The sequence below is a fragment of the Phascolarctos cinereus genome, unplaced genomic scaffold (genome assembly GCF_003287225.1).
Source record: "Phascolarctos cinereus isolate Bilbo 61053 unplaced genomic scaffold, phaCin_HiC Scaffold_3;HRSCAF=262, whole genome shotgun sequence".
Taxonomy (NCBI): Eukaryota; Metazoa; Chordata; class Mammalia; order Diprotodontia; family Phascolarctidae; genus Phascolarctos; species Phascolarctos cinereus.
This window is the reverse complement of record NW_027555736.1, coordinates 32,393,782-32,408,871: the sequence shown is the minus strand read 5'-3', so window position 1 is coordinate 32,408,871 and position 15,090 is coordinate 32,393,782. Positions and strand designations below refer to the sequence as shown.

The following is a 15,090-nucleotide window of genomic DNA, read 5'->3' as shown; positions in this document are numbered from 1 at the left end:
AATAACACATCCCCCCACCTCAAGGGGTCATTAAGAGAGCCAGCACTGCAGAAATGGGAGCTGTCATTTAGAGCTATAAAGGATCACCATGGTAGGGGAGGCAAGTGAGAGGGACAGAACCACATTGGGCTAGTCTGGGATTCTATGCCAAGTGTCTCAGGTCATACTATGTGGGTGGCTTCCTATTCCATCTACACTAGGGCCAGACCAAATATGGCACCACCCGCACTAAACTATGAGGGTCCTGCTCTGGGCCCCTCGTGCACTTCACCGGCCGTGGGGTGGGGGAGGGAAGGAGACACCTACTGGATGTAGCGGTTCAGCTCCTGCTTGCTACAGCGCGACCAGTGGTAACGGTGGAAGGCGGCCTGCACCAGTGGTGCCATGATACTGCCCATGCTCGTCTCATCTGCACAGCGGTTCCCCTGGCCGTCATGCTCCATGCCTAGCCTAGGAGAAAGGCCCTTGAACTGGGCTCCGCCAGGATGCTCCCCAGCAATGGCAGAGAGGGCAGCCCAAGCAGGCAGGAGGGTCCAGTGGGTGACACCCAGGGGCACCTTGTTGTGGGACCCTGGACAAATTCCTTCAGCGCTCCCACTTCCCAGACCGTGGAATGGGGTGGGGTGGTGGTGGGAGAAGCCCTGTCCCTCCCCATGGCTCCTGAGAGGAATGGTGAGTCTGCATCCCTTCCCTAACCAGCCAACCCCAACCAAAATCCCCCATTACACATACACACACACACACACACACACACACACACACACACACACACACACACACACGCACACACACAGACCCACCATGTTCAGCTGGTTCCCATCTCGGCACCTTTGATTACGCCATTCCCCCAACCTCAAACACACTACCTTCTCTCCTCTCCAAAATCTCTCCACTAATCAAGGCAGACACAGCTCAAGTCCATTTCTTCCAGGAATCTTGCCCTGTTCTTCCCAACCCAAAGGGAGTGAGCTCTCCCTCCCTCTGAAATATCATAACACTGACTTTCTAAATCTGAATTCAAATCTTGGCTCTACCTCTTACTATTTATGTGGGTTTGGGCCAATCACAAGCCTGCTCTGGAGCTCAGTTTCCCCAACCCCACGGGGCTCTCATAAAGAAAGCATTTTGTAGAACTTAAATCACTATATAAATATGAGCCCTGATTTTCTGTAAAATGAGGGGACTTTGCTGCATGACCCCCGAGATCCCTTCTAGCCCCCACTCCTGGGACCCTGGGAACGCTGCAATGACTTGAACACCATGGAATCGTGTGCCAGGCTGGAGGACACATCCACCCTCATCTAGCAACCTGGGCTGGAATGTTTCCAAATGGCTCACAGTGAGTATCGGGGGCTGGTGTTATTGTCCCATTTCATGGTTAAGAAACTTGAGTCACAAGGTCAGGCAGCACCCAGCTCTGGAGAAAAGCTACACAAATTTCTAGGTGGCTGAGATAACAGTTGCATCTCCCTGCCTCCCTAGGCTTACAAGGAAGCTTCCAAACCATTCCAACGTCACCTGGCCATTGCCAGGTAACCTCCATCCATCTCCCTGTGGCCCCACCCCAGCCAGAGACCTGGGTGGGGGGAGAGAAGGGGTCACTTACACATGGCCAGTTTCATGAGCCACCACAAAGGCAGAGGAAAAGCCATCCTCGTGGTTAAGGGTGCAGCTTCTCAGGGGGTGACACATGCCAGTAACGGGTGCATACCCTGCCACAAGAGGAGGGGAGCAGGAGTAGAAAAGGAAGGTGGAGAGACACAAAGAGAGAGCAAACGGAGGGAGGGAGAAATAGAGGGAAAGAGGAGGGGGAAGGGGAGGAGAGAGGGAGGGATGGAAGAGGGGAGAGAAAGAAAGAGAGAGAGAGGAGAGAGAGGGAGAGAAAGAGGGGGAGAGAGAGAGAAAGAAAGAGAGAAGTGAGAGGGAGGGAGGGAGGGAGGGAGAGAGAGAGAGAGAGAGAGAGAGAGAGAGAGAGAGAGAGAGAGAGAGAGAGAGAGATGTATCATTGAAATGTAAATTAAACTCTAGGCCAAAGCCTCACCCACATCCACAACAGCCCTGAGATACAGATAGTGCTAGTGTTAATATCCCCATTTTATAGATGAGGAAATAGAGGCTGAGGGAAGAGCAGGGACTTGGCCAAGGTAACCCAGACAGGATTCAGACCCCAGACTCTCTTGACTCTTGGTACTGCTCTCTTTCTAATACACCCCCAGCTGCCTCTTTAACAAGGAGTCAGTTCAGAAAGTAGTGAATGATTTGGTCCAATGAATTCAGCAGGCCCTTAAGAAGAGCCTGATATGTGCTTATCACTCTCCCTGTATGCGGTGGGAAGAAACCCCCCACACACAACAACAACTCTGTACTCTGGCCAGATCTCCTCTGCTTTGGAGTGGGACTCCACATCCCAGCCCTCTCCTGGGCCTTAGTTTCCTCCCCAAAAGAGCAGAAACGGTGGCTTGGGTTCGAATCTCAAATGTGTTACTACTGACCTTGGCCAAGTTATTTAGTGCCTGTGGGTTGTAGTTTCTTCATTGTAATAAGGGGTTAAAATTCATGGTATTTACTGTGATGATAGGGCTTTGTAACCATAAAGTGTTATTAAAGAAATAAATATGTGCCAGGGTGAAATTTTTGCTTTTCTTTGTATCCTTAGCATAGTGCCTGGGTGCTTAATAAGTGATGAATGAATGAATGAATGAATGAATGAATGAATGAATGAATGAATGAATGAATGCAACAACAACAGGTAACAGCCAGAATGAGAGAGGACCTCAGAGTCCATCTGGCCCAATCTCCCATTTTACAAAGGAGCAAACCCAGAGAGGTTAAGTCATTTCCCCGAGGTCACCCAGGCAGTAAATAGGACAGCCAAGACTTGAACTCAGAACCAACAGCTTCAGGTTGAACACTCCAAGTCCATGACACTGGCTTCTTTTCCTGATTTTGCCAGCTCGGGAGCAGTCACCCTCCATGCCCACGGCCTCCCTTTGGCGTAGGATCTTAGGACAGAGAGTTAGTGGGGACCTCAGAGACGGGAGAACTGACTGGTCCCCAGCTGGTCAGTAGCAGAGGCGAGATTTACACCGAGGTTCTCTGACCGCCATCTGAGGCACCTTCTGAATTACACCATCCTCGTCCAGTGCCCAAGAAATCCCCTGATTCTGCTAACAGCAAACAACATTTTTCAAACCTTCCTGATCTGTGCATTGGAAGAGTCTGGGAAGGACCTGGAAAAAGCCTCCCTCTAGTCCTGGAGGGGGGTTAGAGAAGTGGGCATGTGCAGGGTTGGGGGGGGGGTCATCTCTTGTCTACTCCGTCCTTTTTTCCCCCTCTAGCCAGCTGCACACACCTCTCTATGGGGAGTACAGTACCTTGCATACCTGCGGGACCAAAATCCTGCCGCGTGAGGAAGACAGCGTGGTCATGGTGCTCGGCATGGCCAGGATCCGAGCGCTGCTGGGAGTGAGCCCAGCGGCACACCTGCTCCAGGCTCCTGGACGGATTCCCTCGCTCAATCAAGCTCAGAGACTGGAGGGAGTTTGGGGGTAGAGAACCAGAGAGGGGTTAATTTGGGAGAGTGGATGCCATGATGCATTATAAGACAATTGGTCCAATCAAAGTGTAGAGAGCACTGAGTGAGGAATCAGAGAACCTGGGGTCAACCCCACTTCTGACATTACCTGGGTGACCTTAGGCAAGTATTACTTCACCTCTCCAGGCCTCAGTTTCCTCACCTGTAAAATGGAAAGTTTGGCCTTTGCCGCTCCTGACAGCCCAAAAATGTATTATCCTGAGCCAAAGTCTGAAGAGGCTCTTGAGGTCTAGAATGTCCATGAGGCTACCCTGGGCAATCCCACCCAAGACCACTTAGAACACCTCAGAGCTCTCCTGGGAAATCCTCTCCAGTCCCTACCTGGATCCCAAAGAAACAATCTCCCACCCAGAAGGCCCTCAGCACTCTTCATTGTCCATCCCAAACCCTACCTAGTCTTCAAGGTCTACGTCAAGTCATGCCTTCTGCAGGATGTCCTCCTGCTCTCCAAAGTCATCATTACCCTCTCCCTTCCCTGCCCCCCTGCCTCCCCATAGCACCAGGATTCGCTGGTACTTGTTACATTCACTCAAATCATTTGTCACATATTTTTCTCTCTTTCAGTTGTTTCATGTGTAAGTCTTGACTTCCCAGGAAAAAAAAAATCTATATTAAAGATCTTGGAGCCCATGTCTACGATATTTCACCATTTGCAAAGCGTTTTCCTCAAAACAACCCTGAGAGACCGATAGTAGCAGAATTCTCATCCTTGCTCCCAAGAGCAGGGGTTGTCTCACTTTTGTGTCTCTGGGACCTAGCACAGTGCCTGGTGATTAAGAAACGTTCTTTAAATGATTGATTGGTCCCCATTTTACAAGTAAGTAAACTGAGGTCCAGAAAGTGAAGTGTTTTTGCCCAAAGTCACATAGCAGGGAGCTAAGATGTGAACGCATGTTCTCTGCCTCTCTTTTTGGTGTAACATGCTAGCAGAGAATATGAAATCTCATAGGATCACAGGACCATTAAGTAAGAACGAGAAAGGCCCTCAAAGATCGTCTAGATCAACCCGCCTCTTTTACAGTTGAGGAATCCAAGGCCCAGGGAAGTTAAGGGGCCTGCCCAAGGTCACATGGGCAGTAAGAATCAGAGGAGAGATTGGAACCAGGACTTCCAACATTGGAGCTAGTGCTCTCACTGCCATGCTGCTGCCTCCCCAGGTCTCCAAATGTGGGACAGGTTTCTCCTCCGTAATACTGGCACACTCCTGCCCGGGCAGCCTTTGCTCTGCCCCTGGGGCTGACCTGATGCCTGCTTGCTTTCCTGCTCTGATGGCAGCACTTACCTGTCGGTAACCCACCATAATCATCCGTACCAGGGCAATGTTCATATGCACCCCCAGGGATTCATCATGGTAGATCTCATCCACCTGGAGGAAGAAAGAAGGAAACGTGGGTTAGCACATGCAGAGACGAGAAGTCAAAGTCAATCTGTAAGGCTCTGGGAGCTAGTTTATCCCAGGCTTTCAAGATGATCTAATCCAGCTCCCTTCATCTTACAGGTGGGGAAACTGATTTCCTAGGAAAGGAAGGGATTTGGCCAAGGTCATTCAGGTAAACAGAAGAGCCAGGATTTGAACCTGGGCCTTCCAAATCCATACTAGCTTCCTTTCCACTACACCACACTGACCCTCCAGGTAAAACTGCTCATTTTGCAGATGAAGACACTGAGACCCAGAAAGGGTTAGGGACTTGCCCAAGGTCACACAACTGGTCAGTGTCAGAGCTGGCATGGATAGATCCTCTGCCCAAATCAGAGCTCTGGCGCGCTCTTATCTATTACCGCTTTTCCCTTTCTTTACCTGCCCAGTAGAAGATGCTGGGCTCTCAACTAAGTTATCTCTGCAGCCATCAATGAACTGTGCAAGAGAAGGGGAGGAAAACCATGCCCATGTCCAATATCTTAGGCTGTCTCCCCCTTTGTTTTCCTTCACCTTCATCTCATTGCCTCCAGCCTCTACTTTATCAAGGGGTCTAGCAGCCTCTGACATGTCCTAAGGGCCCTTCCAGCCAACTCTGATGTGCTGTGTTCTATGTTCCAATTGTCTGATCGGCTCCAAGTTCTAACTGCCCATTCAGCTCTGACCATCTCTGTTCTGAGGGTCCAACTCCTTCAGCTGATCTGCCTGGAGACTGCAGGCCAATGAGGAGTAGTGAACTCCCCAAAGTTGCTCAGGAATGAGCCTTTTAGCCTGGACTCCAACCCTGGGCTTCTGACTCCAAGTCCACAGCTCCTTCCACTACAGCACGCCATTTCACTCATCTCACTGCCTTGTGTTCCTTACCCATCAATTCTTCCAAAATTAGAAGTCTGCTCATCTCGGGAATAGTCAGAGCTGACATTTACAGAGTGTGTTAAGGTCTGCCAAGCACTGCACGCCATCCCATCTGCTCCTCACAATGACCCTGTGATTTAGGTGCTGTTATTATCTTCATTTTCCCAATGAAGAGTCTGAGCCTGAGAGACATTATGATAAGACACAAAACGCCAGCTTTGAGAGGGATCTTAGAATACAGTACATAGAATAACAGAGCTGGAAGGGACCTTAGAATGTAGAATGTCAGAGCTGAGAGGGACCCCTTACATAAAATACAAAATGTTAGAACTAGAAGGAACTTGAGATCTAGAATATGGAGTAGCAAAGACTATAAATATACCAAAGAGGAAACACAAACTGGAGCAGGCAGCTGTGTGGAGAGTGGAAAGAGCATTGGCTCTGGGTTCAAATGCTACCTCCAACCCTACTTATGACCTTGGGCAAGTCACTTTCCTCTATGGCCTCAGTTTCTTGATCTATAAAATGAGATGTTTGGACTAAACGCCTTCAATGTTCTGCTCTAGCTCTAAACCTGTGAGCCTCTAAGTTAACATTCACAAAAATATTCAGCTTAATAGAGCACTACAAAGTAAAACAAGCTCACACTCACCTAGTGGGCAAAAATGAATAGCAATGAGTTTCTTTTTTTTTTAACTTCAATGTTGGTGAGACTGTGGACAAACAGGTATACACATGCATTGCTGATGTAATTGCAAACCCGCTGCAATCTTTCCAGGGAAACAATTTGGCAATGGAAAGGAGATCACAAAACTGACCACACCCTTTGACCCAGTAATCCCCCTGCTGGGAATATAGAAACAGAACTATTTTTGCCAATACCATAGAATTTAGAGCTAAAATGGGACTCAGAGATCATCTATTCTAAACCCCTCATTTTATGAATGATGAAAATGTGGCCCAGAGTGTTGAACTGTCAATGAACTTTCCCTCTTGAATTGTTTTTAAATTTTATTTTTAGTTCTTAATTCTCTCCCTCCCTTCTCTTCCCCCACTCATTAAGAAGATGAGAAAAATAAACCTGTGACAAATATGTATGGCAAGCAAAACGAATTTTGAATTTATTTTTTATAACTTTGTATGTATTTGGTTGGATTGGTATTGAGTTCTCCCAGTAGAAGGTAAACTCCTAGAGGGCAAAAACTGTTTTGTTTTTGTCTTTGTAGACCCTGAGTCCAGCACCTAGAACAACGAGGAATAAGGGCTAGGAAATGAGCATTTATTAAGCACCTACTATGTGCCAGGCACTGTTCTAAGTGCTTTGCAAATATTTCATTTGATCCTCACAACAACCCTGGGAACAAAGTGCTGTTATTATTCCCATTTTACAGTTAAGAAAACAAAGGCAAACAGAGTGACTTGCCCAATATATCATAGCTATTAAGTATCTGAGGCTGACTTTGAACTCAGGTCTTCCTGAGCGCCAGACCCAGCGCTCTATTTACAGTGCCACCTAGAACAGTGTCTCGTACATAATAGGTGCTTAATAAATACGTACTAAATTGCAGTGAGCTTCCCACCACCACGTCTGGGTTAGGGGTAGATAGAGTCATGAGCTGAGCACTGGAAGGGTCCTGAGATACCATCTAGCCCAAGCGTGCCCGTCTTCTAGACACAGATCTAAAGAAATGAAATGATTCCCAAAGGTCCCAGAGGGACTAGGTGAGTGGTAGAACAAGGAATGGAGCTCCATCACCTGGCTCCAAACTCCTTGCACTGAACCACCCTGCCCCCTTAAGGGGACCGGGGAATACTGTGGGAGTATGCCCAAGGTACAGGAGCTATGGGAGCAGCATGGACCATGAAATGAACTCTGGTTCTCAAATCAGAGGACCTGAGCTGAAATCCCGTCTTTGACATTTACTAGTTGTGTGACCTTGAGCAGGACACTTAACGTCTCTGAAACTCAGTTTCCTCATCTGCAAAATGAGGGGGTTGGACTAGATGACTTTCGGCATCTCTTCCAGCTCTAGATTGATTACCTAGGTTTAAATTCTAGATGTGCCACTTATTACCTGGGTGACCTCAGACATTTTATTGTGCTCTCTGGGCCTCGGCTGCCTCATTTGTAGAGTGAGGGGGCATGGGCTTGATAGCCACCTCCAACCCTAGATGTAGGATCCTGTGATCCATTACAAAGCCGTCTCAGTTGAATGCCCAGCCTCTACACTGGCCAAACCAAATGGATGAAAAGTACCAGTTATCAGATACTGTAGGATGGGAAGGCCACTGAGTGGATAGCCCTTACTGAGGGACAGTGAGCTGGGCCAGAATTTAACAGGAGGAAGAGGAGGAGGAGGAGGAGGAGGAGGAGGAGGAGGAGAGGAAGAAGAAGAAGAAGAAGAAGAAGAAGAAGAAGAAGAAGGAAGAAGAGAAGAGAGAAGAAAGAGAAGAAAAAGAGGAGGGAGAAGAAGAAGAAGAAGAAGAAAAGAAGAAGAAGAAGAAAGAAGAAGGAAGAGAAGGAGAAGAAGAAGAAGAAGAAGAAGAAGAAGAAGAAGAGGAAGAAGAAGAAGAGTAAAAGAAGGAAGAGAAGGTGGAAAACTAGGAGGAAGAGAAAGACAAGGAGGAAGAGAGTAAAGAGGAGGAGATAGCAGGAGAGGAAGAAAAGAAGGAAGAGGAGGAAGAAGACAAGAAGAAGAGGAGATGAGGTTTTTCACATTTATTAAACCATGCTGTGCTTTACATGATCCCAGGTTTCTCACTCCTATAAAATCCCATCTGTTAACTATCAGTACTTGCCCATCGACACCATGTGGCCATGAACCAGGGAACATCACAATCTCAAAGGGATCAAATTAACAAGCTGAGAGATCAGTGGAAGGAAGCATGGTGGGTGGAAGGAGGTGAAGCCTGTGAGCAATGAGGGCTTGCTTAAGAAGTGATGCAGGAGCCATCATTGAGGACATGCCTAAAGGGGTCCATAGGAGATGAATCAGAGGGACACTTCCAATGAACTTAGTACATCCTCTAGGGAGGACTGATAGGAGGACATGGGAAGGAACCATAGTGGGGAAGAGAATGTAAGCCCCTTGAGGGCAGAGACAAGTTTTACTTTTTCTTTGTACAGTATCCCTGATGCTTAGCACAGCAAATCAATAAATGTTTGTTGATTGACTGACTGATTGAAACTGTGGATAAGTTATAATCTGCACCAGAGAAGAAAGTGCCCGCCTTGACAAGATGGCAGCCCTACTGAAGGGTTGAATTAGCAACCCTATATTGTTGTGAGCATACCATCATCAACTTGGACTCTGTCTCCCTGGCTGGAGTGGGAGGGATAGGGTACAGTCTTTGAGGACTTATAGACTGAGGCAAGCCACTAGTACTGGCTCCAGTGGTACCATATTTGAGGAGAAAGAGGACTCTAGGAACAGGATTTGAAGCACGTCAATCATGCTGGCCAGATATGTGTGCCAAGCTGGGACAGGAGCTAGGTGCCTACTTAACCCCAGAAGACTGTATGGATGCATGGAATGGAGCTCTAATAGCTTAAAATGACGTGAAGACTTTGGGGACACCCTGTATTAAGATGGAACTTCCGTTGTGTAACTAAACGATTCTATACTCCTCTGGAGTTTAGAGTAAGTCTCTTCCCAAATATCGGTTTCAGTTTCCTGTCCTACTAAACGAGATTAGCCTAAATAAGTTCTGAGGACCTGGGTTCAAATCCTGACCCATCACTACCTGTATCACCTTGATCAAGTTATTTAACCTCCGAGGGCCTCAGTTTCCTCATCTGTAAAGTGAGGGGGCTCAGACTGTCTGAGGTCTAAGGTCACTTTCAGCTTTAGACCTCTTATCCGGTCCTGTCTCAGATCATGCCTCAGGCACTTACTAACTGCAACCCTGGGCAAGTCACTTAACCACCATTTGCCTCAGTTTCCTCAACAATAAAATGGTGATAATAACAACAGCCACCTGCCAGGGTTGTTGTGAGGATCAAATGAAATGATATTCATAAAGCCTCTTGCACAGTACCTGGCACATCGTAGGTGCTTAATAAATGCTTTCCCTCTTCCCTTCCCTGTCTGCCTCGCCTCCCAGCTGTAACACTGAGTTCTGAAGCCCCTTCCAGCTCCCATCTTGCAGGCCTCAAGCTCAGCTGGTACCATTCAGGCAGGCAGGCCTGGCCTGGCTCTGACTCCTGTGCTCCGTCAGCACTCACTCTTCACGCCGGTCCAGGCTGTGTGTGGGCCATTCAGCAGGCATGACCCAGACCAGCCCAAACGCCTGTAAACACAACCGCGTACCACAATGACGACTCCAGGGAGAGGACCCAAGCCCGAGTTCTCTGGGCTTCTCCAAGTCCTGGACTCTTCCCCAGCACTCCCTCCTCCCTCGACTCTGACTAAATATTCTCCTCTCACCAAGCTGCAGCTCCCAGTGCCCTGCCAGGCTCTCCTTCCACCAAATCACCAATCTCTCGGCAGCCTTAGAATGCCATGCCACCTCTGGAAGCCCTGCTAGGGTTGCTGGCATGATCGATTGTTCCCCTGTCTGCTGACCCCACAACATCAAGAATGGATAGAATTCATTCCTAGTCTCTAACGATAAAGCCAATGTTCACTCTCACTCTCCAAGAGGCAGGGTAGCTTGGGGGGACAAGCACTGGATTTGAAGTCAAATAGAGGAATTTGAGTTCAAATCATGGCCCTGTAACTTATCTGTGTGACCTTAAGCAACTCACTTAACCTTTCTGGGCCTCAGTTTCCTCATCTATAAAAGGAGGAGATTAATACTAGATGACCCTTAAGGTCCCATCTAGCTCTAGCTCTGTGACTCTAATCCTAGCACTGCATTATTCCATTTTACTGATGGTAAGCCTGGGTGGTGGAGAGACACAGTGCAACAGTCTAATGGCTGGGACTCTTGATAAGGAAAGACTGAGGAAAGAATAGAAAAAGGGGAGGATGAAAACCCCCTAATGGAATTATGATTAGCTGGTCTCTATGTCTTTCTTTCTTTCCTTCTTTCTTTCTTTTTTTGGCCTCTATTTCTTTTTTTGTTTTGTTTTGTTTTGTTTTTATTTGGTTAGGTAATGGGGTTAAGTGACTTGCCAGGGTCACACAGCTAGTAAGTAGTATGTGTCTGAGGCCGGATTTGAACTCAGGTCCTCCTGACTCCAAGGATGGAGCTCTATCCACTGTGCCACCTAGCTGTCCGTTAGTCTCTATATCTTTATGATTGCTTTTGTCTTTCTTTCTATTCCAGGGCTTAGTACAGTGCCTGGCATAACATAAGTCCTTAGTAAGCGTGTGTGGACTGACTGACCGACCATCCTCTCCCAGGCTAGAAGGAACAGACAGGCAATACTGCAAAATGCAATGTTTGGGCAGCTCTGCTGGTTAAGAAGGTTTCCCCTGTACAGCCTGTCTTCATCTCTGGAATTGCCCCCCTATAATTCCTAGTTCTGTTCTCTGGTGCCAAGCAAAGTTGGTCTCCATGTCCTTGTAAAGATCACTGGGAATGGGGGAGGGGGGGAGCAGCTAGGTGGCACAGTGGCTAGAGCACCAGCCCTGGAGTCAGGAGGACCTGAGTTCACATGTGGCCTCAGACACTTACTAGCTGTGTGACCCTGGACAAGTCACTTAACCCCAATTGTCTTTTTAAAAAATGAATAAATAAATAAATAAATAAACAAATAATGAATGAATGATCAACAGACATTCAGCACATCTGCTCCCTTTTTCTTCCCCAGAATGCTGGCGTATGGTACATAGAATGGGCCTGGGCACTAGGATAGGGTATACAGTATATATAGTTTGAGATCCAAGAAAGGAAGCTTGGGGCCTTGAATGTCAGTCTAAGAAGGCTGGCTTTTATTATGTAGGAAACAGAAAGCTGACAAAGGCTTTGAGCAAAACAATGAAATGGTCACACTCATGTACTAAAATGACAGTACGTCATACATCATGGGAGCCCAATAAATGTCTGACGAATCACAGACCAGTCTGAAAGTAATGTGCATGATGAATTTGAGGGTCAAAAGACTGCAGATCAGAAACCTGCCTGTGGGGCTAGTGTCCAGAGAAATAATCATGGCTGGAGCTAATGGGCAGCAGTGAGGACGGAAGGAAGGGAGGGACCTGAGGGAGGTGGCACGGAATATTGGAAAGAACACTGAATCTGGACTCAAGGGAGCTGGGTTCAAATCCCACTTCTACCAGGGCAAGTCACTGGACCTCTCTGGGCCTCGGTTTCCTCATCTGTTCACAGAGGGGAGTCGGACCAGATGATCCTCTGTGTACCCTCTCTGGGCCTCAGTTTCCTCATCTGTTCAATGGCGGTGGGGCTGGACTAGGTGAGCTCCAAAGTCCCTCCCAGGTCCAAGTTTGCCATCCCAGGTTCCCCTGTCCAGCTCTGGATCTGACTTACTCAGCCGTGGCCTTCTTAATGCTGGGCTCTGAGCCATGCCAAGGGGTGGGAGGCACCACGGTGGCCCAGAGCCAGGGGCTGTTATAACAAGTGGCGTCAGCCAGGGGGTATGGTTAACTGCTGGACTGTGTGGCTGATGACCTGGGGCTTCCAGCTGGGCTGGGGTGGGGAGGGAATGCCCTCCTGAGCGGGCAGGAGTCCCTCCCTCTGCACATGCAGAGCCCTGGCACCGCAGAAGAGTGTGTGAGCCCAGCAGCTTCCTGCCTGGGAGCACCTACTCGGCAGCCACAGCCGAGCGGAAAGAGCCCTGGCCCTGCACGCAGGCAGCCTCGGTTCAAATCCTGGCACTGCCCCTTGGCAACCAAGCACCCTCTGGCCATCACTTTACCTGCCTGGGCCTTGGTACCCTGTGTGTAAAATGAGGGGGGGCTTGGGCTGGGATCACTGATCGAGAACCAGAAGGGCTCTCAGAGGCCACTAGTCCAACCCCTCGTTTTACAGCTAGGGCGATGGAGGCCCAGGTCAGTTACCGGTCACAGAGTTACTCAGGGGCTGCCCAGGCCTTCCTAGCTGCAGACCCAACACTCTCTGCACCACACCAGCTGCCTCTAGCCGAGCACCTGAAGACAGCCTCAGCCTCCCCGTAAGTCTTTATGCTTCCAGATAAATATCCCGAATTCATCACTTCAGCTGATCCTCATATAGTCTCAAGTCCCTTCATCGCCCTGGCCACATTCCTCAGGGCACAAGTCAGCCAGTCAATGCCCTTCATCAAATAGGATGCCCAGAATAAAACCTAATCCTGTCTAAGGAGCCTAACCAGGACAGGAGATCAGGACAAGACAATGACCTCCCTCATTGTGGACACTCCGCATCTATTAACACAACCTAAACGTGCTTTGACTGTTTTGGTCCCGTTGCTGATTCATATTGAGCTTGTGGTCCACTAAGATTATGTGTCCATTCTCATAAGCATTCTCTTAACGTGCCTTCCCCATCCTATACTTTCCCTTTCAACTTTAAGGGAACAGGAAAAGGAAGGGGGAGGAAGAAGAGGGGAAGAGAAGAAGAAGGGGAAGGAGGAGGAGGAAAAGAAGAGGAGGAGGAGGAAGAGAAGAAGAAGAAGAAGAAGAAGAAGAAGAAGAAGAAGAAGAAGAAGAAAGAAGAGAAGAAGAGAAGAAGAAGAAGAAGAAGAAGAAGAAGAAGAAGAAGAAGAAGAAGAAGAAGAAGAAGAAGAATCCCACATTCAACAGCAGACGGGTGTCCAAGGCCTGGCTGTAGCATGTTATGTTTCTCCCTCTGACTTCAAGAAACCCCCTCCTTTCAACCCTCGTATAATCCCTCCCAGGATGCCCTTCAGATCTTAAGTTGGACTGACTCAAAGGTCAGAGTGCTGCTGCTGTTTGCCCTGGCTTCCTCTGGCAGGAGGCTTGGCAGGAGTTTTTTCCTCTATGATCAGTGGAGGGCTTGGGTTTCTCATATACTCACCCTGAGCTGCCTGGGCTTGAGGTGGGCCAGAGCCTGGGCCCCGAGGGGAAGGAGGAAGAGAGGTGAGGAGAGAAACCTTGCTGCATGCACTCTACAAGGCAGCCCCTGCCCTGTGCTGGGCCTGAATATCCCCTTCTCAGCAGTGAAAGGATGAATCTCAGGTCCCCAAAGAAGCTAAGGCTACTCAGCCCAAAGGAGGCATCCAGGCAAAACGGTTTTTAAAAGGGAATTTCCTCCCATTGTGAAATCATTCCCCCTCAAGGGTGCAGCTGAGTTGGCAGATTTCCAGGCTTAGATGGCCAATTTCCTCCTCCTGATTCTACCCCTGTGCAGTTTCCAAATGCATTCAACCCTGGAACAGGTGCCTGACACAGAGCTATCGGCTCACTGAATGTCAGGCTGGAAGATCAAAGGGCATATGATATCCAAGTGATGTGGGCCCTGAGGACAGACAACACAGAGCATGAGAGCCAGGGGAGACCTTGGAACACCAGAGCTGGGAGGGGCCTTAGAACACGGAACATCAGAAGTGGAAGGACCTTAAAACACAGAACATCAGAACTGGGAGGGGCCTTAGAACACGGAACATCAGAAGTGGAAGGACCTTAAAACACAGAACATCAGAGCTGGAAGGGACCTTAGAACAAGAACATCAGAAGTGGAAGGATCTTAGAACACAGAACATCAGAGCTGGGAGGGACCTTAGAACATGGAACATCAGAAGTGGAAGGATCTTAGAACATAGAACATTAGAACTAGGAGATACCTTAGAACAAGAACATCAGAAGTAGAAGGACCTTAGAACACAGAACATCAGAACTGGGAGAGACCTTAGAACACAGAACATCAGAGGTGGAAAATCTTAGAAGTATTTGCAAGCCTGCACATTGAAAAAAGATTTGGCTTGGGGCAGGTGGCGCAGTGGATAGAGTACCAGTCCTGAAGTCAGGGTGACCTGAGTTCAAATCCGGCCTCAGACCAAACACTTGACTCGTACAAGCTGTGTGACCTTGGACAAGTCACTTAACCCCGATTGCCTCACTAAAAAAAAGAAAGAAAAGAAAAGAAAAGAAAAGAAAAGAAAAGAAAAGAAAAGAAAAGAAAAGAAAAGAAAAGAAAAGAAAAGAAAAGAAAAGAAAAGAAAAGAAAAGAAAAGAAAAGAAAAAGGATTTGACTTGATCTGTTTGGCCTCAGAAAGAAGAAACAGGAGTCATGGGGGAAAGTGGTGGCAAAGAGACCACTCAGGCTTCACCAACCCGGGTGGGAGGGGCTGCCTGGGAGGCACTGGGGGCAGCAGTCC

The 15,090-nt window shown here is 48.3% G+C and overlaps 1 protein-coding gene across 1 annotated transcript in view; it reads right to left on the bottom strand.

Annotated features, from left to right (window-relative positions):
* Positions 1-15,090, bottom strand: part of ADAMTS14 (ADAM metallopeptidase with thrombospondin type 1 motif 14) — a 107,729-nt gene that overhangs the window by 32,997 nt on the left and 59,642 nt on the right. The window contains exons 4-7 of the mRNA XM_020975199.2: positions 4,878-4,961; positions 3,375-3,531; positions 1,607-1,712; positions 307-450 (exon numbers count right to left, since the gene is read on the bottom strand). Of these exons, the coding sequence (XP_020830858.1) occupies positions 307-450; positions 1,607-1,712; positions 3,375-3,531; positions 4,878-4,961 (491 nt within the window). The remainder of the gene's footprint in view (positions 1-306; positions 451-1,606; positions 1,713-3,374; positions 3,532-4,877; positions 4,962-15,090) is intronic.